The following is a 25,176-nucleotide window of genomic DNA, read 5'->3' as shown; positions in this document are numbered from 1 at the left end:
ACACAGAAGCATGCACCAGCCTCGAGTACACTTCAGAATGGCGGATGAATACAAGTATGGGCGGTCTGGTGTGTTTACAATATAGTTTACAACAACAAAATAGTTCGAGACAACCAGCCGGCGCTGCGCTGGCAAAAACTGCGCGATAGTTTTGAAAGTTTGTGCAGTGTCTTTTACTAGAGATTTGAAGTTCTTTCGGAGAAACTCAGGAAGCGCCAATCAGCCTGTGCGAGCAACACTGCCACACTATCCCGTGTCATGCATACGCTGGGGCAACTCTTCTCTGTGGCGTGGTTGGAGTCGTGTTGAGTTGTGTGGTGCATTTGACTTTGATACTGAACAACCAGTTTTAAGAAATCTGATGCGCATTTTTGCGTATCAAAATCTAATGAACATCTCTATATTTTCCGATAATTATGTGGACTTGCAGAAAATGTGGAAAACCAGTTTACTTCGGTAAGTCCCAAGCCAACAAGGGCTCTCTTTGTGTTGTGTGTTGACAGCGTTGACAACTCTCGTTGCCGTCGCCTCAACTAATACGCGGAATGGCCGCCGCAGGTTATTAAAGGAAATAGTTTCGACGTTACGTGTTCTGTTCCTATTACCAAGGCGCCTTGTGAAGAGCCTAATGTAAAACAAGGGGTAGTTGCGCGGTGATGTGAGTATTTACAGGGAGATTTTCTTCCCTTGACTCAGTACTGTACACACCATGTACTGACTCATGATGGGCATAACATCTAAAATGAAATTATGCATACCGTAATTTTTGTGGCATGAAGCTACTACTAGCATGCCCTGCTTATTGAGGGAAAACAAAATATGCTTTCTTGCTCATATCGCAATGTTGCTGATTTCGTTTTGCTTACCGGACGCCGCAGCCGAACGGAAGACTTCAATGGGCTACGAATGGCATCCGGAGTGCCTGCGTTGTGAAGAATGTGGGAAAAGGCTGAACCCAGGACAGCATGCTGAGGTGTGCCTTCCCTTGCTGCCTCTTCTTTTAGGTGCTTGATTGTAACGAGTCTCGCGCCTATTACAAATGAAAGTTATGTTTAAGTGGAAAAGTGTCGCGTTTTCTTTTCTGTGCGTAGGTGACATTGTAGGAAATAATCCTTCGCTAAATTACTGCCATCAGCTGTGACTTAAGACGGCGATGGTCCGCGCAGCGCATGCCGGAGGTTTCGCTGTCTTCGGGAGCGGCGTTTCGCAGCTGTGGATTATGGGAAGGAACGAAAAAAAAAAAGCATGTTATAAAAGATTGTTCAGAAGCCTGTGATTAGAATTGTTTCGTGTCTGTGGTTTGAGTGTGATGCAACAATAAATATGTGCACAGATATGTATTAAAGCATCAGTGCACATTATACTACTCATCATTTCCATTGCTTAACTGCCAAAGTTAAGCAGTCACAAGCTGTGCTGCTTTTGACGCCTGTTAAAAAAAACAGAACAGGAAATGCGCCATTTGAAATATTAAATCTCAGTGATACTGCAGTCCCTTTATACATAGTTGTCATATTGCATCTAGACATATCTCACTTTTGTGTGCATGTGAGTTTTATAGTGTATTGATTGAGGATAATTGCAGTGTTAAAAACAGGGCTCAGGGTGGAAGCACTTAAGTACACCAGGATAATTCTTTATTTAGCAGCACCACCCGAACGTGGAAAAAAATAGTTGTGCAGTGGTATGCAACAAACCAGAGAAGCAAAACATTGAATACAAGCATGCGCACGAAGTGCATGCTTATATCTTGCTCATTTCACCGCCTTGCTTTGCAATAGGTTGCTTTACGGCTGTTTGCTCAATGCTCACATGATACTGCTAAAAATTTTTTCGGGTGTACAGTCTAGAGCGAAGAAAATAACTTTTTTTTTTCTTAATTATCTTAGCCTTTAAATTCTGGTACAGTACATATGTAGCTAAAGGGTGACAACTTGATGATGTTTTACCCTAGAAAAAGCATGCGGGAAGGGTTTATATGGCGGTTGCTTTTATTTTTTCTCTAGTTTATGCAGCTGTCTGTTGTAATGCATGCCTTAATGAAGCATAAAAGTGCACTTTTTTTTTTTAACACTACCACAGCACAAGGGGGTGCCCTACTGCCACGTTCCTTGCTACAGTGTCCTTTTTGGCCCTACATTATTTGGCCATGGATCACAAGTTGAGGCACACACAAGCTTTGGAAAAAACACCAAGGACCGCCAGTGCATTTCTTCAGTCTCTAGGTATGTCTGAGGTTTTGAGTCTGCTTCTATTGAGCTTGCTAGTTTAATGTGACAGTTTGCAAAGTCAGAAGGTCCTTAAGCCATAAATTGTTTGTTGTATTTGTCTGTATTTGTCGGAGTAATCACTGATACATTTCCAAGTGTTGTGAAGTAATTTTGAACTGAACTCTTAGTTACAAAACTGCATCTGTGTGGTTTAACATTGATGCTTCACTTGTCTTCCAGAAATCACCTGGAAGGAAAACTGAGGGTCTACAATCAATTCTATGAGGGGAAAAGTGGCATTGTTCAAAGCCGTTTGGTAGGTTTGCGAGTGGCATTATACTCCTTCTTCATCAGTACTTTTCGTTTGTCAGTGTGATTTCCCAGGCAAGGTTTACATTTTTGCTCATGCACTGAGCAGTTTGCAGAGTACGCTTTGCTTTATGCACAGGTTACTACAAAGAAAGCTGTTCTACCTTGCAGGCAGGCTGAATGGCATGGCGTGGACACACACACGCACCCGCATGCGTACACACACACACACAAAGAAAGAAAGATGCATGGCTGAATAGTATTGCTTCCTAGAAAAAAAAAATGCTGAGGTGTGCGATGGTGTTCTAGTACTCAAAACAAATCAAGAGCCTGTAGCGGAAGTGGAAACAAATATTTTTTTGTATTGTTACTGACCTATTATGAGGATCGAGATATGAATCCGAGCTCATTTTTTCTGTTATTAGAAAAGTTGTTTTCAATTTTTGGTGTTCAAAATGTGGCATCATACTTGTAAACATGAGGCAAATTTTAGGCACAGAATTTTTTGTAACGGACAAGTCAGACAATATTCAAGTATTTGGGTAACTGTTGTACAGGTGTGCCCTTGTGTTTATTGTACTCATAACAGACCTTTATACCTAGGGCAAGCAGAAGATGTTAAAAAAAATAAATAGCTGAGCGTGCTTTATGGAAACCATATTGGTGCCTGGTGTGTGCCACATGTACCCTCAAAGAGCCACAAGTACTCAAAAACCCCCTCAGAAGTTATAGTGAATGCCATGTTTCTATTTGTCATTATTTTTATTTACTGCATTGTAGTTATTCCATTGTGTGTAGCAAGCTGTTGTATTACTGTGATGGCCAGTCAGAGCTGCACATTCTTCCTTGGGTTTGTGTCTCAAGCATGACATTTAGTTCATCATTTCCATCCTCTAATGCTTGTCCCCATCCAAGGGGAAAGGGGAACGCCAGGCCAGTAGGACCCTGTGCAAAGCGGTAGATATGCTGGATTGGTGTATATGTGTTCCTGCAAACTACTTGCAGGGCAATATGAACCAATAGGCCCTAGCCAATTGTGTAGAAATCGTTGCACTGGTCACAGAAATTGTGGATACTTTTTTCGGTATTGCTTAGTGAAAGAGTAAAACTATTTTGTATTTTAATTTTCATTGTAACGAAAGTTGTAAAATGAGGTCAGCTCTTGCTTGATACAGTGTACTTTCATTATTTGAACTTGCTTATTTCAAATTTATGGGTTATTTGAATTGACATATTCGTCTTGTCACATCAGATGTGTTAGAAAGGGTCCCCTTAATTCAAATTCCGCATGGTACAAACAAATCTTCAATCTCTTCAAATTTTAATTATTGAGAGTTGACTGTATTACTATTTATTATTATGACCAATCATGATGAACAACATGTTTCTCTCGTTTCATGGCTATTGGGATAAATGACCCTTCATTCAGAAATGGGACTCTTTGTGTCTAGCAATGGCTTGGCATCCCAATTTGTGTATGGTAGCAGAATGTGCTGAATGATTCATGAAGTGAGTTTTAACATATCAGTATTGTTACCAAGCTAGCATGGCATGAAAATGTCTCATGTCAGGCTTACTTGCAAATTGCACTACACGGCTGGGGTACATGAAATTTACTGCAGCAATTAAAGTGCACTGATAATGTTGTTCGAAATGTCTAAATGGTAGCTTCACTGCAGAGAAATGGCCGCCTGATCTTGGAAGGGTCCATTAGGATCTACTGGGGAGTAAATCGAGTGATTCGACTGAAAGAAGACCACGACGACCGCATCCCAGTGCGAAGGAGAAGAACATCACTGCGACTTAGTCGACTAGCCATCAACTCAAAGAACAGAGGGGTATGGTATACCGTGGCTCAAGGGGGGATGCTGGTCTTCAAACTGTTTTTTTTAATTAATTTATGGTAGGATTCTTGTTGAATTCACTCTTGTGTGTGTGTTCTCTTTTGTTATGTTGAGTCCAAATATGCAATTAGGGTTTGACTAGCACAATTAGAATTTGAGTTATAAGCAGTTTAGTGATTTTAATTGGGCTCTTCATTACTAGCTATTAGTAAAAAAAAATATATAAATTATAGTCTAGCCCACTTATAGTGGCCGCAGATATCATGAACACTCGCCTATTGCGAGCAAGTGTGGTGCTACTGTTGAATTATGCATTAAGACAATGGCAAATCGTCTCAGATGCAACAAACTACTATGGCCGTGCCACTTTGTTATAGCGAATGAGGAGGCACTATAAGCTTGCTCCCAGGAACTCAAAAACTCGTGCTTCCAGCTTAGCACGGAGACCAAAGAGTCCCTCAGCCACCGTGACACTGTCCGGAAAGAACATGTCAGCCCAGAAAAGCTTGAAAAAGGGGGCATTGAAACTGCAGGTAACCACCAGATAAGCTTGTGCCGTTGGCCTCGGTAATTCTGGGAGAAGCGTCTCGAATGGAAGGAGTAACACGTTGGGCACGAGACAGTGGCAGCATCGAAAGTGGAGCTAATTAATATGCATGGTTGTAGATCAACTAGCGGCAGTGCTTTTAAAAGTTTGAATGCTTTGCTGGCCATGCTGGTTATCTGGTATGCGTCATCTGCTCATTCGTCTTCACCTTTTGTGCTGCTACCGCATGCAGACAGAGCCAGGTAGCAGACAGTGCAGCTGATAATTCTTTTGTGCATGTGCATTACCCTACTTTTGTCGCTGTATGGGCCCAGGAACGACAGATGATGCTTTTGAAGGCACCACGATCAGAAGCATGGAAATTTTAGCGACGCATCATTGATGCATAGTTGGCCAGATGTTGCCTTGGATTACAACATTTGTTTGGATGCAAACATTGCAGAGCTGTGCTCTGATGAAGCCATTGTAGGCAAAGGACGAGCGCTTCCCTACTGTTGGGAATCTGACTAACATGGCCAACCTGCCACTCTCTGCAGTGGATGCTTCAGCGACAATTAGTTCTATCCCGTCCCTAGAGCAGATTTTTGGCAGCAAGGATCTTGGCGAGAATATGACCACCCTGGAGAGCTTGAAAGCTCCGTGGTAGGGCCTGCTTTGAAGAAATAGACACACATGATGCAGTTTTTAAGGAGGGAATGCCACTTTTGGTGGCTTTAGTAGTTTTGGCTCTAAAGTGGCAACTCAGTGGACACTTGCGTTGCAAGCCCCGAGGCACGTGTGTCAGCCGGAATCGGTCAGCCGGAACGCTCCAATCTGTCCCCGCCAGATACTTGGCGCTCACCGGAAGTGGGGGCTGGTTTATTTGTACTCGCACTGTATTTGTGTATCACGAACAAAGATAAAGAGACTTGAAGGCTGTGTACACTTAACAGGTCGCAGGAAATCGTGTTGCAGGATAGCGGCTGTAGCGTTGGCTGTGTTGCTCTGATGTTATCATGGAAGGTGCGAAATGAAAGTATACAAAAGAGCTTTTGAATGGTAGCAAACCAGTGGTGGTTGGGGAGCATTTTTGGAATTGGGATCGCGTGAAATGGAATGTATTTAGAAGCTTGCGCTTGGTTTTTTAGCTGTGCAGCTCTCAAGCTATTCATTTTTTCTATACTTCGGGATTGTTTTGAGTGTCCCTTTAAAAGGTTACTGAGGGCAGTTTTATGCATCATCCATTTTCTTTTAGTTTTTGAAGTTCATACCCTGACCCATGCTGGGTGCTTTTTATGTGCGTTGATAGGTCACCAAAGGTTTTAAATGAGTTAGATGTTGGGCTAGTTGGATTTGTGACAAATTATACGCTCGTGTTTGTCTTTGTTCTTTGTGTTCCTGTCCTGGTTACACTAAAAATATGTATAATTTGACCAAAGGTTTTCTTTGTTTATGAATTTTATAAATGAATGAAAACTCTGGACTGCCAGTAGGTCCATTTATGTCTTACCTATTTAAGACATAATTGGACCTACTGGCTGTGCTACCGAGATTTGGCTGTGCTTTTGAACATGCAGCCATGATGGAAATTTGCTTTAGTGTTCCTTTATGAGATCCGCGTCTCTCATAGTTTGAGTCGCTTTGGGACGTTAAACCCCCATTAACCAAACCAAACCTTTATGAGATCCTGCAGCTTCACAGGCTCTTACTCGCTGTGGGGTAATAGCCAACTGGCTGTAGGGGCACTGTTATTTGAACAGTCTGATTTTTTAGTCTTGATGTCGAGGACTGGCTACCATCTGTACAATCATTGCTTGTGTACTGTGTGTGTGGTACTGTGTGTGTGGAAAATAGAGCGCACTGTAGTTGCAGTTTCGTGCCTTCTATGCTCAGATGGTAACACACTCACAGACATTACTGCATTCATTATTTTCAACATAGGCGCCGATATCCTGCTCCGACTGTTTGAGAAGAGACTTAGTGTTACTGAATACAGTAATTAACTGGTGTTGTGTGTTGCAAACCAGTTTATATTGAGTGATTAAATTGCACACTTGGTGACCTTATAGCTTGCTAAATTGCGGGTTCACCCTCTCGTGCACTTAATAAATTAATTACGAAATCTATATATTTATTGTACTATGGAACTCTGTGGCCAAGCTTCCCTTGAGTTAATAAAAATTTAAATGATTTGTTGCATAGGTTTGAGCTCATTTTGCTCTGGTTGTTTTTGTGGTTCTAGCATTGTTTAAAAGAATGCTGTCTATGATAAAAGCATGAGTTGCAGAATTATTTGGCTGTAGCTGTGCATTATGTGCAGCTATATTTTTGCACCATAATGAAATTTTTATTATCAATATTATAGTTAATATGGCAGTCCAGAAGCTTGCGATTGAGTTCCACAGCACCCATTTCAGCTTGTCGCAGTGTGCTGTCTCTTGTGGGGCTGTTCTTTGTGCACAAAAAGAAGGCATGCAGAATAAAGGAAACAAATGTTAGAACGCAGAAGCATGCGTCTACAGTGCAGTGCACTCTGGCAAGCCGTATAGTTTGCTTGCCTTAACCCTAGCCTGCGTTTAACACTTCCCTGCCTGTGGAAAAAGCAGTGGTTTTGGGGTAGTGTAGTAAATATTTTTATGCCTTTAACAGAGCATGCTTGATTCGAAAGTGTGTAGTATCAAATTTTAGGAAAGGAAATTCTTTACAATGGAAAAAATATATATAAAGATGTCAACATTTCTTCACGCAAAGAGACCTTCGAACAATTTCAGAATACATGTTTTATGCACCAGAGACCCGTGCAATATTTCAGCAAATATCAGCTTTTTATGGGCAGAATTTCTTCAGATATAGATATAAGAAAACGTTAGCCCTAGTGAATATCGTGCCACCACGCAAAACAGTTCCTTGGTATTGTGAAACACAGATTGGCCACGCATGTCTCACAGCTTTTTCTACTCGACTTTTCTTTCCTCATAGCACATTTTACAGTTTCTGTATTTTCCCATTCTCTGGGGCTTATGCTGGAGGCCCTGAAGTGCATCTCCGGAAGGAGGGAATTTGGGAGTCCATAGGAGTCCATGTATTCTGTGTCACTGCTGCTGCCATCATCCAAAAACTTTCACATAGATGCTTTAGAATCGGTTGAAATGCTCCATTCCCGTGAAGCAGTGGCATGTGCTCCATGGAAACTGCGACCGCTCATCACCTGAGTGCAGAGGGGATGCCAATAGTTTTAAATGTCACCGGATGGCGGAAAAATAAAACAAAAGCAAAACTGAAAGAATAGTTCGTCTATCACCTACTGGATGGCGCTAGCTGTCCAGAAACTATTAGAAAGCGGGAAAATACGAACTAAAGCCATCAATAGTGGGCTGTTGATGGGAATAGGCGTGGGCAGGAAAGTGTTAACCTGTTTTAGGAGCAACATTGGTGCCATCGTTGGGTACATACATGCCACTAGATAGACCTAGATAGACTGCTCTGTTCAGTGCAGATGTGCTTCGTGGGGTATCTTTTTGTACTTTGCATGAAGACTGCCATGACCCTAGCAGCAGTGCACAAACGTTTTCTCTCTCTCTCCCCACGAGATGGCTTGGCAGCATGCACACTTGTTCAAATTGCATGAAGCCTCTTTTCTAGAACTCATGAAAGATAGCTTTTCATTGCAATTTTCTTGTATTGTATGAAGCACCTTACGTTATGGAAGTGTGTGCAGCTAGGTAGGGGGCAGTGGTTTCCTGTTAGCCAGCACTAGCTTTCCCTAATTAGTTTCTAACTATTCTTGCCATCTTTTGATACCAGTATGTGCAGAATGGTTCACCTGAAAAGGAGGCAAGTACCGGCTTGGAGAATGGTGCAGGCAAGAGTGGCGCACCAAAGACAAGCTCCAGCAACAGTGACCTGTTTGTGGAAACCCAACTTTCTGATCCAGAAAGCAGTGAGAGTCAGGTGAATGGCAGTCCATCAGAGATTGGTCGCAGCTACCGAACACTACCAAACCCCGGCAAGCATTCATTATCAGACCTGTTGGCCGACAGCAGTGTGCAGCCAACACCAGCTTGTGAAGATGCCAACGGCTTTGAGGGAGTGACACTGCGAAGCAAGGCTCGTTCATCACGAGTAAAGCTACGTCGCCGTTGTTCCATCAATGGGCACTTCTACAACAGAGAGGTAAGTACATGATACCATAACAGTGAACTTCTAGAAGCATGCTGAAGCTTACACCGGAAGTCATTTTGCAGCGTCCTCTAAACCAGGGATCTGAAAACATTTTGGGCACAGGGACAAATTGCTTCTCTTATGTAATGTTAAGTCCATAAAAGTGCAAAAATTACAAATACTCATAAATAAACCTAGTCTATTAAATAAGCACAGTTTGGATGCACTGAAATCTTGGCATACTTTGTGAACTTTTTTTTTTCGAGCTAGTCACAACTGGAGAGTAATTAAACCAGGAAATATTAGTAGGAGAGGCCATCAGAATACAGAACATCCGTATATATTTATGCACAGACATAAACAAGAGGGCAAATAGTCCAGCTGATGGCTGTGTTCTGTATCCCTGTTTTGCAGTATACTGTGGTTGTAAGTTTGACGTGTGAATACTATAGTTACTAGAAACATAAATGTTCAGATTCGCCCTGCACTGGTCTGATTGCACTCGGTACTCGTTATTGAAGCATTCACACACAAACGTGGAGAGAACAGAGCTGTAACCACAAGCAATTTCTTCATGTCTGAAAGCCTTTCAGTTCCAAAATGGCTTTATGACCAGCTTTCTTTCTTTACATCTGTCTTCAGCATGTTGTTTTATTTCAGTGAGTTCTAGTTGATACTGACATAGAATCATGTCAACATTACTACTAAATGAACTCTGAAACATTCATTTGTTTCTGTATCTCCAGAAAGGGGCGCTCACAAAATAGTTTTGATGACCCCTGAGGGTTTCACTGAAAGTTGTGAGGGATGTAAATTGTGAGGAGGTCAAACAGCTTGTTAGAAGCGGAAGAGTGGGTTGAAAAAGAATGCACATGGGGGTCACTGTGCTGATCATAGCAGCAGTCTGCTTCTGCATGCTGCCAACTGCACATACGAAGTGGCAAGTGTGCACTTGCAGCAGCTGCTTGCACCTGTTGCCTACACAAGCTGCACATGTGTCGCCTTACTGCTGTTAGGCAGCAGTTTGCTTTCAACCCTTGGACCACAAGGGCAGAGGGGGAGAGGCAGGCATGTCTAATGTGGCCATGTGAAAATGGCGACTTATGTAATTGCAGTAATTCCAATACTGATTTGCACATAGTTGGAACCAGTTTTTCAAAATCAGTGGTATCTAATGGTGGCCAGAATCACTTCGAATGATTCCGATAGTTTTCAAAGACTATTTGAAACTGTTTGGATCCAGTTGGAGCTGTCTCATTCATATCCAAAAGGCAACAGGTATTATTTCAGCTGGTTCTTACCTGAATCAACAAGATTAGTTGGCTCTGTGAAGCCCTATCTCATTGACAGCCATATTTGGAGACCACATTAAACACTCACTATTTTTATTGATATCATGAAAAAGTCTGTAGGATACTTCGAAACCTTTTACGTATTTCCAAGAATAAGTACGGCAAAAAATTTCTGAAAGGACTGCAATTCAATGTGCACTGAAGGGGCCAGGAGAAACATTTAATATTCAAAGTTGCCTTGATATTTATTTTGCATGTGTACTTGCTTGGAAATGTTTTTTTTTTTTGCATTTCCAACCAAGGCTAATTTATTCTGATTTGCAAGTGACTTTGTAGCAGCATATCCTAAATCTTGTTTCTCTCTCTCTCTCTGTCTTGTGTGTTGCAGACAAGTGTATTCACGCCAGCCTATGGGAGCGTAACCAGTGTCTGGGTGACAAGCCTTGTGAATGCCCCAGAAGTGATCAACCAACTCTTGGACAAATTCAAAGTGGAGAACTCACCCCGAGATTTTGCTCTTTATGTTGTTCGCGACACTGGAGGTATTGTGCTATTTAAAATACTATTCCTTTGAAGAGTAACTGTGCCAAAATTTCACTTTTGCTTTAGATATGGTGTACAAGTCATAAACGTTATTCATGTTTTAAGGCTGTCAAATGTCTACTATGTTAGTTTAACACATACAGTAAAAGCTCGTTAATTCGAACTCGAAGGGGACCGGAAAATTGTTCGAATTATCGAATGGGCGCTAGAATGAGCGGTTATAGCGCCCCGGCAGAACCCATAGCAGCCACATCGAGACTCAGTATCGCGAGCTAGGCGCTATTACACGTTTGTGGCGGGCATATTCTGAGAATTAAATTCATCCAGTCCTAGTGGCAAATGAAATAAATTGATCGGCCAGGTATGCGCCAGAAACAAGTACTGGAATGCATTCGCGTGAGCAGCGAGCTTTAGAGCTGAAATATATGACGCTATTTGTGCTCCAAAACATGTTTATTTATGGGGAAGGGTTGTTAAAATTTAAAGTAATCGGCGAAGTCCATTTGATTGCGTTTCTTCTACCGAGACTCCATCAGCGTAATCTGCAGCTTGCTCAAAGCTCCTGCGCAACATCAGAGTTCTCACTGACAGAGAAGTGGCGGGCTGCAACACCGAGCGCTGACACTACTTCATGTGCACTTGGCGGTGGCATAGTCTTGTTGCCGCCGTTGGACTCATCACTGTCGGTTGTTCCCACCGCACGTGAGCCCTGCGACGTCTGCTGGGAGCATGCAGCCTCAATTATATTGGCGTCACTCGAGAGCTCCAACATCTCCATGCTGCTGTTCATGTAGCTCGCGCTCGCGGCACCAACAAAAGCCGGCATCGCCCAAACTGCCATACTGTGTTGTTTACACCACGTGACTGCAACCCAGCGACCGCGGCACAACGAAAACCTGGAACGGCTCGCGCCGAAGCATCAGCGGCGCGGTCGAGTGCTCCGTCAGCGAAAATCTGCTACGGCATGCACCGGAACGTGGGCTCCGTGAGCCTCGTGCACTCGGCATTTTTTTTCTTTTCCATTGTTTTACATCTCTGGCAAATTTGGAGCGTGTTTTACATGCTATGGGTCAACTTCTATCTATGAGGAGCGGTGTCAGCCAGTGGTTCTTAGTTTGAATTAGCCATAACGGATGCCGACTTGTTTGAATTATCGGGAGTTTTCCAAATACACAAGGTTGAGCCGGGACCTGGGCGTCAATTCGAGTTAAGGAGCTTTTACTGTATAAACATATGACAGCAGAGGGCAGAGACCCCTTACACTGTGTGGGGCAGCAAACAAGATACACCGGAAATGATTTGAGGCATGAACACGGATAATATGGATTACTGGCTAGATGGAACTGTTTCTATGTATTTTTAGCAAACACATGCATTTCTTACTTTATAGATTTAACGCAGTTTGCCATAAAACGGAAATATCGAACTGGCCAGCGCCAAGCTGTACCAGCCCGGATGCAGGCAGTAGCTTTGGTTCACTACAAGAGTGACTAGTGGTGGTGCGGCCACGCTATGTTTCATGCTTTATCTCGCATTTGCCTACAGTGCCACAGAATATAAACAGTAGAATCTCAGGTGATACGAATCTCAGGAGGTCGCAAAAAAGTTTGGATCATCCAAACGAACAAAATTTGTATGCAGAAGCATGAAAAATGCATTCACACAGCTCTGTTTACGGCTGATGGGATTTATTCACGGCCGTGCTGCTACTGCTCGCTACTCACGGCGAGTACAGTGCGACTGGCAATCACAACATCGGTGATGTGCGGGCCATGCATCGCTGCTTACTGCTCACAGTGCGTACCGCATGATTAGCGGTGGCGACATCGGCGATGTGCAGGCCATGCATCACCGCTCACAGCTCGCTGTGCGTACCGCACAGTTGTCGTTGCGATGTCGGTAGTGTACCAGCAGCGCTTAGTGCTCGAGGGTATGGTCACTGCTCAAGCGTTTTATTGTCTGTAGAGGCGCGGGAAAGAGTTCGGAGCATCTGAAATTCCTCACATTGTACACAGTGCACTCTGGCCAGAAAATTTTCGTATCATTGCGAAATTCATATCAATCATGTTTGTATCACTGAAATTCTACTGTAGCAGCGAGAACATCTTTTAGCCAGGTGGTTGGCACCCGTTTGCGCCTCTAGCATCTGTCCATAGTGCCCTGGTACCAGTGACATGGTCAGTCGTAGCTTTCCAGCAGCCATCCGCTGCTCGCATTGACTGTGATGGTTAAGAGGTGGTGAAAACGACGGTAGCTTTTGTCCTGGCATGCGATTTTTTTTTACGTGACACCACTATCATACGAGGAAGCCACCCTAGCTGGCTCTTGACCTGCCGCTGCCACCGTGGGATGCGGTGCTGTGCGGGGAAGCTAACCTAACTGGAATTTTCCGCCCAGTTTCTTGCGGCTTTTGCAATCGCTGCCAGTGTCTTGAAGACAGTGCAGTGCTAAAATTAGAAAAAGGCCTCTCCTAGTTGCCGTTCTTTTGCCGACTAAATTTTGCTTCTCCAACATGAATTTGTGCCAAAATTTTATAATGCGAATTTCGGCTGTATCGAACTATTTTACAATTCATTACCTATTTGCTATAACAAGGTTTCACTGTATATGCCTGACACAGGCATCGCTCCAAGGCTACGGTGCAGGTGGGTCAAAAGGTTCTTACATGACATAGTGGCATCAGTCTTTTGGTCACTGCAAAGTGACAGCAAGCCTAGGCCAGCTTTACAGTATACATTTTCCGACCAATTTTTCAGACTCAACCGAACCCAAATAATGGTTCGAATATTCGAACATTCTATAAAATTTGTGAACTTCAAAAAATCACTGTACTGAGATAGCATCGGTCTGTAAAAATAAATTAGCTAATTTTGATCTGTGCTATGTTGCACCAACAAGTGATTAATATTAGCTTGTGTTTGAGTCGGAGTTGTGCTTCTGCCATGTCCGAACCACACATGTCCGGGGCATACAGTATGTTGTTAATACTATTTGTGTGTGTGCCGCTCCGCACACACTTACTCCGCACAATTTCAGTGTTGTGCGAGGCAAGGTCAGAGTCCGTTTCCAGGGCAACGACACTCTGGCTGATCAAGAGAGGGAACATTCAGGAAACAGAAGGCTCTGATGACTCCCCCACTTTTCCACTACATTCCACAGGTTGCGCTGATTCTGAGCCGCGATGGACGCTCCTGCTGTCGTTTTGTTACGCACTTATTTTTGTAGGCTGTGTTTATGGCACAAGCATCGCTTCTTGGGACCACAGTGCATGGGGCCTCGAAAGAATAGTAGCGGGTGGAGTACCATTACCTCAAATGGCAACAGTGAGGCACAGAAATAACCTTGGCACATGATTTTTTGTCCACTGTGGCCAACATATTGCACGTGACCCACACTGTAGGGAGATCTGGCCATGTCAGATCTCTATTCCACACATAGGCAACCATGATGGTGTCCTGCTTTCCCCCACACTATCAAGAAAGCTTCACCGCACCTTCGCATGAATGTGCAGGGAAGCTGTTTTGCGGTCAAGGATTATTTTTTCTTGTTCTTCTTTTCAACTCCTTTTTTCTTGCTTGTCTCGAGAGTGCTGTGCAGACGCTGTGCGAGATATTATGGTGATTGAAAAAGTCCAAGGCATATATGAAGCAGTTCATCTTAAGCGTGTGTGTGTGTGTGTGTGTGTGTGTGTGTGTGTGTGTGTGTGTGTGTGTGTGTGTGTGTGCGCGTGTGCGCGTGCGTGCGTGCGTGCGTGTGTGTGTGTGTGTGAGAGAGAGGGGGGGGGTTACATTGAGTCTATGGGAAACCAGCTAAATGGTTTCATATTGTTTGGACTAGGCTCTTTGGGACGAAAAAATCTAGAAAAAAAACAATTTTTTGAAAATTACATTTTTTAAATCTACAGCTAATATTCCTTAAATTCAGCAGGTTTCCAGTCCCGTGGGTCAGTATTTTTTGCACAGGATCAGCTTATAACACCTTTGTGAGCTGATTTCCATGCAAAAACAGTGCTTTCTGTCGTGGTGCATAGCTCTTTTCTCAGTCAGCGCAGCCATCTTGGTCTCGTTGGAAAGCGCGGCTTTTCTAGTCCCAACGCACGGCCCTATTCGTCGAGCCAGCGCACGTGACAAAAAAGTGCTCTCTGATTGGCTGCGCGAGGCTCTCGTCATCTGCTCCACTCTTCAAGCGACGCAACAACATGTCCCTTCGTTCTTTGTGACAAGTGTGCAACAATGTCTGATCCAACGGGGAAGTTCCCCACGAGGCTCAAGTTCGGTTTCGAGGCACAATTTAGCAGTTCTGCTCTAGATCAGACAATAGGGTACCCACATTTGGAGCAGTGAACTTTGGATTGCTATAGTATCGCTAATATTTGTTGCATCAAAAAAGTACTCCTAACATTGTATTCCTTATGCTTTATAGTACCTAGCCATATGTTAATATAAATTTTTGTAGTGCGGTTATTTTTTCATTGTTTCTGCAAATTATGAACCGTTAATCTCATTTGTCTTCATAATTAATTGGTCTAATGGTAAAAAAACTAGATATTTGAAATCAGTGGAAGAAACTGAATAAGGGTAGCAAATTTCATCAAATTTGGTCAAAAAATCAAAAAATAGCTCTAAGAGCCATGTCCCCCTTAACTGTGTTCTTAACGGAAGTCTATTGTGTGTACCTGTACAGTAGTAGAAATGCTCGCAGTTATAATGTGGTTAGTGCTTCAATAGTACACAGACCATGGAAATTTTTTTTCTGAATTTTTGTGTTAGGATTCAGTGATAATGACATTCCGTTGTCTTCGTAAAACAGGACTGTACAATCGTGTACTTGATGTATATAATCCAGTTTCTGCTGAAAACTTGTCTAATACCCCTGTTATACGGGCACCGCAAAGGCCTTTAAGAATCGGGTCCTTATATCCAAAGGCGTAAGGAGTGCAGCTACGCGGCAAAAATGTTGCGTCTTTGCCGCTAAGGGCCTTGGAGGCGAAGGCGCTCGTCAGATACCTTTGGAGCCCAAAGGCGCGGCCTTCGAGAACCTGCGATGGCAGTGCCATCCAACGTCAAAAAGTAAAAGCAATAAAAAAAAAGATGCAGCCAACAACGTTTGAAAATATTTTTTTTAAATACGAAAGGTGTGTCTGGCTTTGCTTTTTGTGCAGGTGTTTATATTTTATGCCCAGATTTCAAGGCAGTGAAAGTGTTGCAGCAACACCGAGTGCCCCTGGTGGCCAAAGGCATTACACAAAACCTGCTGCTCCTGCTGATGAGAGTAGCTGTTGCAGTACTTTTAAGGAAGCTATCAGAATAAAAAAATTGTCTGAGCTCAACGAATGAACAGAATACCCCAGTTTAATTTTAAAACACTCATTTCAGCCGCCTCGAGCACAGCAGCGGGTGCTAAGCCTGAACGACTGTTTCACCTTTGGGCTGCACCGTGTAGCTGCGTCGCTGCTCCTTTAAGCTTTCGCTCCTTTGGTGAAAAAAGGTGCCTTTGCTGGAAAGGCCTTCGAGGAATGCCGTGTGACAGGGGCATAAGAGTCTTGTTACTGTGTACAAAAGGGCTTAGAACTCGTGCTTTGATGTCGGTGTGAAAGCAGTAGACTCCCATCCCATTAAGACAAATTCGGTTGAGACGAATTCTCGGATAACTCAACAGTGTGAGACTATTTCATTGGTTTTCCATAGGACTCGGTGTTAAAAAAAAAAATCCATTAAGACAAACTGCTTTACGTGTCCTTCGGTTAAGATGAACTTTCACATCAACTGCGAACCACGGTGACCCCACGCAACGGCTCTTGCAGGGCAGGGCGTCTGTGCGGCACTGTTAATGAAAGCTTCTATGCAGTAGTGCTCCAAGAGGGGAAGCCGCCTTGCAGGAGTGCACCCTCTTCTGGGGAAAGCTTTCTTGACGGTGCGAAAAATGCAGGGCACCTTCGCATTTGCGCTGGCACAGAGATCTAACATGGTCGGACCTCTAAGACTAAGAGGTGTACATGTGCAGAGTGCACACTCTCGTTGACCTGAGACAAAAAAAACTCCGGGGCCGCATTTTCAACTGACGTGGCATCACAACGCACACTATCACGATGCAGAGATGGCCAGATATCGACGCCATCCGCATTGTTTGCAAGGAACTGAAAATCACTTGCTGTGCCTGTTCATGGAGTTGATAACAGCTTTACTGCAGAAGGATCGAGATAAGACAGAGAAGCGTGGCTGCCCTTCTGGGCACCTTTGAATTGCACAGAGCCGTATGGAAATCAAAAATTGAAAAAAAAAACAAATGGCAGTTGCTGGAGAATTGAGTGAGAAAAGAGAGACGGTGAAAAAAGAAAACTAGACCAATGCCATTTTCAAGTAGGACAACGTGAGCTTATGTCGTGCTCTCAGTTTCAGCTCGCTTCATGCATATAGCATGCATAACCAGTTTAATTGTTACGCGACAGTGTATACAGCTCGTTCAGTCGAAAAGCCGTCGGCATGGTAGTAGTTGGCACCGCGTGTCGGAAATAATAGGGGGTTGCATACAAAAAAATCGTATCATAGTAATTTGTGGTTCTAGAGATTGATGATTGATTGATGTGTGATAGGCAATGACGAGGTGTCGAAATGCTCCCAATGAAAAGCCAATGCTTGATTGTGCTAATTAAAATTTAGAGTGTGTAATTGGTCGATTAATCAATTGAAAAAAAAATGAAAAATGCATTCAAAGGTGTCAAACTGCTCAGAATGGAAAGCCTAACACACTACACTATCCTGTCATACCTTTAAGGCAGAGCTTAAGTGTCTTCTCCAATTTTTGTTTTCATGTAACATATGTTTGGACACATCTAGCATGCTCACATTGTATCTTTTTTGGGGGCACTTCTGTTAAGACAAACTTCTGATAAACGAACAGTTTTTCTGAACCCTTGCCTGTAGCTGACTTTTGTACTTTTATTCTCCACTGCATATGCCTCAGTGTTCTGTTGGTTCTTATTCCACGTGGCGCTTCTAAACACTGAATAGGGCATAAGTATGTTACTTAAAACTTTTAAACACCACACTATGAAGCAATGTTTCAAAGACTAAAATTCCTAATGACAATTAACATACGCTTTCTAAAATGACCGTGGAAAAAAAAAATTAGCGACATTCAGTGACTAAGCATGCATTTCTTTTTTCTCACATGTTTCATTTTTGGAACATTGGTGTCACCCATATGCAGAATGCTAATGTTGTTTGAAACAGCTTTTATGGTGTGTGCAGTGAGTGGGAATTTTTTCTTCAACTGCTATCTGAAGACGACGATATAAGTGCCTGCAATGTCTTTGCAAATTATAGAGAAAACGGTTAAGCTTGAATAATGTTTTCTTTCACCGTGCGAGCCATATCGCATACAGTGCTTACAGGTGGTGATGACTTTTATTCTAAAATACTTCTATGTTTGAATTTTTGCAAGGCTGTTAGCAGACTGTACAAAAGATTGCAGAAAAAGTTACCCACATTTTGCAAATAACTGGTGCAAATATAATACCAATATCTATTTATAGTAACTTTCTTACATTTACAGATAATGCCTGAGGTGATGTGATGACAATGCGACAATTTTCCTTCTTGCTATAATACCTGATGTGTGGTGCTGCAAGTTGTGGGATAAGAATGAGTGAAAGTACCTGCTCAAAGAGTGTCGGTTTTTCCAAGGTTTTCTTTTGCTTTTCTGAGTTTCGTTGATGTCTTGTGCTGACTAGAGCGAAGATTAATGCAAGATGATGAGTACCCATTGCTGGCAAGAGTGATGCTGGGCCCTGATGAGACTGTTGCCAAGCTTTTCATCATGAACAGAGAGAACACCAATGAAATACCTTATGAGGCAAGTTGGCATCATTGCTAGTGCATGCTCTCCGTAGCAAATTAATACTGTATAAAAGCTATTTTAAAACCTTGTTGCATAGTACTGTGTTTAGTACTTATGCTTTCTAACTTGCAGTCATTAATTTACCCTGTTGTTGTAAAGTGCAGTGTTTGAGATTAACTTTAGATGCTTTTGTTGGCAGTCTGTGCAAGTTCAGTTTTGCATCACACAAATTCACTTCTATTATGTATTTTAAGGTGTCACACCTGCCACAATGGTACGACATGTATCAATAGATGCTTAGCACTCTTCACGTGCTTGGGAGGTTTACTTGTGATTGCACCATTACGTAAATGCACAAAGCATGTGGCCATTGCAGGATACAGTTTGTGCACAAAAGTTGTTGCAAAGTAAAGATATCTGTGACGAGATAGGGCTATTGGTGCATTTTGTGTGGCTGACGTTGCTATGTGTTTTCATGGAGTTGCACAAGAAATCAGAGCAACGCACTTTTTTGTGAGTTCTCATGAGCATCAGCGGTCCATTTTGCTGCTCTGAAACGACTTATCTCACTCATGTTGCTGCATCCTGAACATAGGCGTGAATTAAAAAAAAGCCTGCTATAAAATTTCAAAACCTTCATAAATAGTCTCTAACAAATGACGCAAAATGAAATTAGTGAAATGATTCAAAACTTATTATACACAGAAAAAATTTTTGTGCCGTTTACAATTGTGCACATGCTGCCTCGGGGCTGAAAAAGTTGGCTGGCAGCTTAGCATTGCTAAGCACGAAATATGCGAAAGCAGTTTTTTGCACATGGACACCACCGCCTCATCGATGCCAATTTACCCAATGTACGCCAGCAGCCTATGCTCCTGTGCTGCGTTTCTGCAGCAACGTTATCAACATCAACGCGTATTGCTCTAGTGCCGTGTTTCTGCCACAATGTTGGCCACGCCAACACATGCAGTGCACATCTCTCCGTCACTACTGCCATATAGCTCAAAGCCCGAATACTAGTTTGATAGTGAGTCTAACTTGGTTATAGCGAAGCCACTTTAAGCAAAATAGTAGTTATAACGAAGGAATTTCAATTTCTCATTCTCATTTTTGCATATTCTATACAGTTTGGGTCTGGTTTTAACGAAGTAAATAAAAGTGCATTGGCGGATATAGCAAAGAGATTTCGTACCAACCAAAAAATAATCTATCAAGCAGAACATCTTTACGCCTCTGAAGCAAATTTTTGCATGAAAATAAGGGCAAAACTCGACTGACATCAGCCTTCGCGGCATCGTCTGCTCTTTCGCGAAACGAAAGATCACACGTACACCGTGCAATCGAAGAGCAACCATGGGGATTAAGGGACGCAAACTAACTGATCAGGTGTGAATGCATAAATCCAATGCTAGCTGCAAAGCCAGTCCTTTTGCCAAACTTGTCCTGCTCCACAGCCGCTGCCCATCGCTATCATCCCTATCTGACCGCAGTAAACTTGTGCAAACCTGTGCCGGTTCCTTTGTTCTGCTTTGCGGCTCGACCATCTGCACCACAATTTGTCGGCATGTTGCAAATTACATTCAAAAACACGTAACCATGGCACACCGAATGCGGATGGTCGCGCCTTTTGCTTGCACAATGAAAGCCCCTGTTGGTGCCAGCACCACCACACCTCTGTGATATCACGGCCTGATGCTTGTCTATATTGACTCACAATTTCAGTGTTGCAGAGACATGTGTTGAGAGCTTATATTTATTGCATTGTTACTGATGTAGTCACGTTAACTCTACTGCTATTTACTTTTTCTAGGTTGCACAATATCTTAACTTCAGTGAAGTGGAGCTGACAACATTCATCAAAAAGTTTCATGAAGAAGAGGACAGGGAAGTGGAAAAGATAAAAAACAAGTTAGTGACTAATTTGTCATCTCCATTCTGCTGTTGTTTTTTTGTTGCTGTTCGTGGCTCTATGTCGCCAACCAATATTGCACACTGGAGCACAATATATAGTGGTGTTGGCTGTAAGTAAGAAGGAAACAGTGAAAATAAATTTTGTTGTTTCTTCATTTTTGTGAAGATCAAGATACCTTCCTGCCAGCAGCGTTCGTTTTGACGAAAGTACACTGGGCATTTACAGCCATTTGCAGAGAAAAATATAATTTTTTTATAGTGCTATTAAAAAAGCACGTATAAAGTAGTCAAAGTTTTGACCATATCATGGAAAATAAAAAGGTTCGGAACATATGGAAAATATGTGTGTGGTTTTACCACTACACTTGAATTTGTGCCATCTGTACATACTTACAATGGCAATTTCATGCGAGCTTTCTTACAGATAAGCATCAGCTTATGTGAAGCATTTGTCCTGTCATAGTATTAAACAATAAGAAGCTGAATATGTAGAATATGGTAAAATCTCATTAATTAAACCTGACCTAATTGAAGTTTATGTCTAATCTGAACTGACATGCAAGTGCTTTTAATTTGCATGCATTTTAACAGGTGGAAACCATGATTAATTTGAATAATGTTGCCAGTGTCGCAGATTGTTGCTCGTAAAAATTTTGATATAGCAGGAATTTCGCAACCCCTGAACAGTCCCTGTGCTCATGCCTTTAGCAGCGTATGTGAAATGTGGTTTGGTATGTAGCTGTGCATAACTCCCACAGCACCACTTATATGCCTGCTAAAAAGACACTTGAGTGTGTGTATGCCCCATTGCTACATGCTGAGGGAGTTTCTACCTCTCAACAGCAGGTGCCTGTTGTGTAGTAACATAATACCGCTGTCACACAGGCGTTCTTGTCATTCGGTGAACATTATCGTTATTGAGCTTCTTCAAGCATCTTGGAAACAAGGTCAAAAGCGTGACTGTGAGGTAGCCAAAATAGTAGCATTTCTGGTAAATGTAAGCCACACAAAAATTTCAAACTGGAAATCAGATGGTTCCATTTGAAGTGTGGTTCCAATTCAATTTATCCTAATCACAGTGAGTCTGAGCTGGTTCAACTGTTGGAATATCCATTGGACATCCATGGGACACTCAAAAGAACGGGTTCTAGTAGCAAGAAGTAAGAAATCTCTCAGGCCTTTCACCCACTCCCTGAACAAAGAAGTGACAGTGTTGTCACAGGGACAAGGCAAGCATATTGAGGAGGATTGTATCAAGAAATGTTTGTTCAGCACTCTGAAAGAAAAATCTTTTCAGCTGTGGGTGGCTGGTGTTTTCTGTGACAGGTGTTGTGTAGAACGTCTGCACAAGGCTGTCTAAAGTTGCCTGCAGCCTTGATTCTCTTCATGAAATTGTTGCTGTTCTTGAAAAGTGGAATGTCCCTAATTACATGTCATGCGCAAGGCCATCCATGGTTCACAATTGTTCTTGCCAAGCTGGCAAAACACTGGCTAGCACAAACCTGTTCAGTTATGATCGGTGCTTTATTTTGTTTGTTTTTGTTGCAGCCTTTTTCTTTGCATAGTGCAATACAGTCGGCCACTTGGTGCTGTGGAACACTAGTCAGTATGGCATTGAAAGAGGCTCTATTGAATTGTGTGCTCATGTTGAATGGTTCATTATGGCAGCTGTTTGGTTTTTTTACATTGTTTTGGGGAGCAAAACAAAGATCCCTTAACTGTTCAGCTTAACATACTTAGCTTCAAATGGAGTTCTCTGTAATGCTTTGTCTTGAAAACAAATTCTTTTAATAAAAAAATGGCTGACAAAGTGACTTTTGAGCCAACACTTTTTCCTGTAAACTAGCAGCACAGGCTTTTTTAACTTTCTCGTGGTGCTGGGCCAACAACAAAACTGCAATGTGACATACATTTCCTGGCAGCTACTGTTTTTGCTCAAAATGCTGACCAGGAACCTGCTGTAAACACCTCGTATCAATGGTTTTGTCAGTCTAATGAAGCAGTGAATATGCATGAAGAGGGTATTTTTAGCCCAGCCAGTACCTGAGTTACAAACCAGCATCTAAGTGGCATCAGTTCAGAGAGTACCTAAATAGTGCTATAGTTTGCCAAGATGTTGGCACTTAGACCAAAATGATCCATGTTGAGATTTTCAATCCCATTACTTGTTGCATTTTCCAGGTTTAAAATCTTACGGCATCGAATCCAAACCAGAATGCAGGAGCTGAAATCGATACCAGTCAAGTTTAACACCTAGGAATCGCATATATATGTATTCTATACCATCTGTTCTTGTTTATGGGCATTGTATAATTTTGATTACCATTGCACTGCAAGTAATAGCCGCAATATTTCTCATAAAATTGTTTTGTGTTGTCTCTTCTTTGCATTATTTACATTTTGTTTTTAATGGACAGTGAGGCTCAGGTCAGTGCATTTTTGTTGCTGTTTTCTATGGCTGCTAATAATGACTAAAGTCTACATGCATCCTTTGAAGTTAAAATCTTTACAGTGGCTCACAGTGCAGCCGTAAACAATCCTAGTCTAGCAGTATGCTGTGTCTTGAGAATGCTTGTTTTATTATCACTATTGGCACTTCTGTTCTGTCTTAAAAGCTGTCAGCTTGAGCCAAAGAGAAGGTATGATTGCATCTGGCGCTGAGGAGCCATATTTTACAAACTTTATAAACATCATTCATCATGTTCCAAAGAGTTAGTGCTAAGGAGCCATTTTCAGATGTTGTGCAGTCGGCAGTCAGAATTATCAGTTTCTTGGATTTTTTTCTGCCACCATTAAAAGTTGACAAAAAAATGTTTCTGGCTTTGACATTAACCATTATTTTTTATATATATATATATATATTTGTCAACGGCATGTTTTAGCAATGCATTTTATTGTATGTCTTGGAATTTTACACAAACACAAGGAATGGGTCACACTTCATATGCAGTGTTGCAAATTAAGCTTTAATGCCCCCGGCATACTGTTTGGTCAATTTACAAGGGGCAAATCTGATACGGAGCAACTGAGCCATTATATATTCTGCATCATTGAAACCATCAGCTAATGTTTTGCTGGTGCTTTGAATACTCTTTTTATTATATCCTTTGTGAAAACTACATTAAAGGGAAGGTGAAATGGTTTTTTGAGAATTTGAGGTTCTTCAAAAAATTGAATCTATGAAGCTTCAAGGTAAAGCATGCAAAGTATTTTTTCGCCAGCATTTAAAATAATGAAGTAATCAACGATTAAAACTGCAACGATATTCAGGCTTCTTCTCACTACGTTAGAGAGGAGCGGAGAAACTCGTGATGCCGTCATTGTTGCCAGATTTTCTAAAGATCGCTACCTTCGCCCACAAACTGCAGTGAGCTTTCCAGTGCTGCCAAACTATGCTTCGTGGGCTTCACCTTAGGCGGCGCTGGTTTACTTCCTTGAAACAACCGTTTATTAGCTGGAAACGCACTGCCACCCTATGTGACGTCATCGTTGCGGCTTCTGCCCATCGCTGTGCACTGCAGAGAAGCCTGACCACCAATGTGGATTTATTCTGCGATTACGTCACCATTTCATATCCTATCACAAAAATACTTCGCATCTGTTACCTCCAAGTTTAACACATTCTACTCCTTTAAACTCATCGAATTCTAAAACCTCTTCACCTGCCCTTTAAGTTGTAGTGCCACACTTGGGTCTCATTTGGCAACTGAAATACTTCTTTAGTGTCATTGCGTGTGTCTAGTCTTGAAAATTCCGTAGTGTGGCTTTCAATTTTACTTGTGGCAACTATAATGTGTCTGCATGTGCAGTACTTTGCAGGACAGCTAGGTAATCTACCCTGCTTGTATATTTTTATGAATAAAAGCGGTTTTTGCATCACTGTCCTCTCCATCTTGGCAGGTGAGCCATAAACAAACTGCTACGTTCAATACGACCTGTACAGTGCTAGAGCATTTGGAGGCCCGATGGTGATGCCAATTGGTGTCGCATTTTGTATTATACAGTTGAACCTCGATATAACAAAGTTCGCGATGCAACAAACTTCTTTCGTTTCAGTTTCTTGCTACCATTGAAATGCATGTATTTTTTCCCTCAATTTAACGAAGTAGTTTTGTGCTGCAGCGTTGATAAGGCTTTCGCGAGTTGGGCAAATTCCCCCACTTTGTAATGTTAAAAAATTTTGACTTGTAAAAATGTGAAGGCTGCTACTGCTACCAATGAGCAACGTTGCTAGCAGTAGCAACCTATGAGCGTGACATAACGGCCATGCTCTTGAGCAAACGTCAGGCAAAAATAGCTGACTTCATGATCGCACCATGAAGTGGGTTTCCTTGTGCAAGGCTTGTACAAAAATTAGCTGTGGTTTAACTACTGTTGAACCTGGTTAGAGAGTGAAAGCTGTGGTGTATCGGGCAACTAGACTCGGCTTAGCGCCTGTAACGTTGAGTGCGTTCCAGAAAACTGCGAGCACCGGAGCTCATCGAAGTGCCTGCGTCTTCATTCCCATCGATGTCGCCCATTCATGAACGCCTTAGTGCATA

The 25,176-nt window shown here is 42.4% G+C and overlaps 1 protein-coding gene across 1 annotated transcript; it reads left to right on the top strand.

The window, feature by feature from the left end:
- The first annotated feature begins 96 nt into the window (after positions 1-96).
- Rassf (Ras association family member) lies at positions 97-24,511 on the top strand. Its single transcript, XM_077649702.1, has 10 exons — positions 97-456; positions 879-973; positions 2,083-2,225; positions 2,451-2,526; positions 4,199-4,357; positions 8,694-9,062; positions 10,731-10,884; positions 18,618-18,739; positions 20,535-20,632; positions 22,817-24,511. The coding sequence occupies exons 1-10, from the start codon at positions 417-419 to the stop codon at positions 22,890-22,892; spliced, it is 1,332 nt and encodes a 443-aa protein (XP_077505828.1). The 5' UTR covers positions 97-416; the 3' UTR covers positions 22,893-24,511.
- Positions 24,512-25,176: the final 665 nt, after the last annotated feature.

This window comes from Amblyomma americanum, chromosome 1, assembly GCF_052857255.1.
Source record: "Amblyomma americanum isolate KBUSLIRL-KWMA chromosome 1, ASM5285725v1, whole genome shotgun sequence".
NCBI classification, from domain to species: domain Eukaryota; kingdom Metazoa; phylum Arthropoda; class Arachnida; order Ixodida; family Ixodidae; genus Amblyomma; species Amblyomma americanum.
This window is presented reverse-complemented; position numbering and strand designations above follow the sequence as displayed.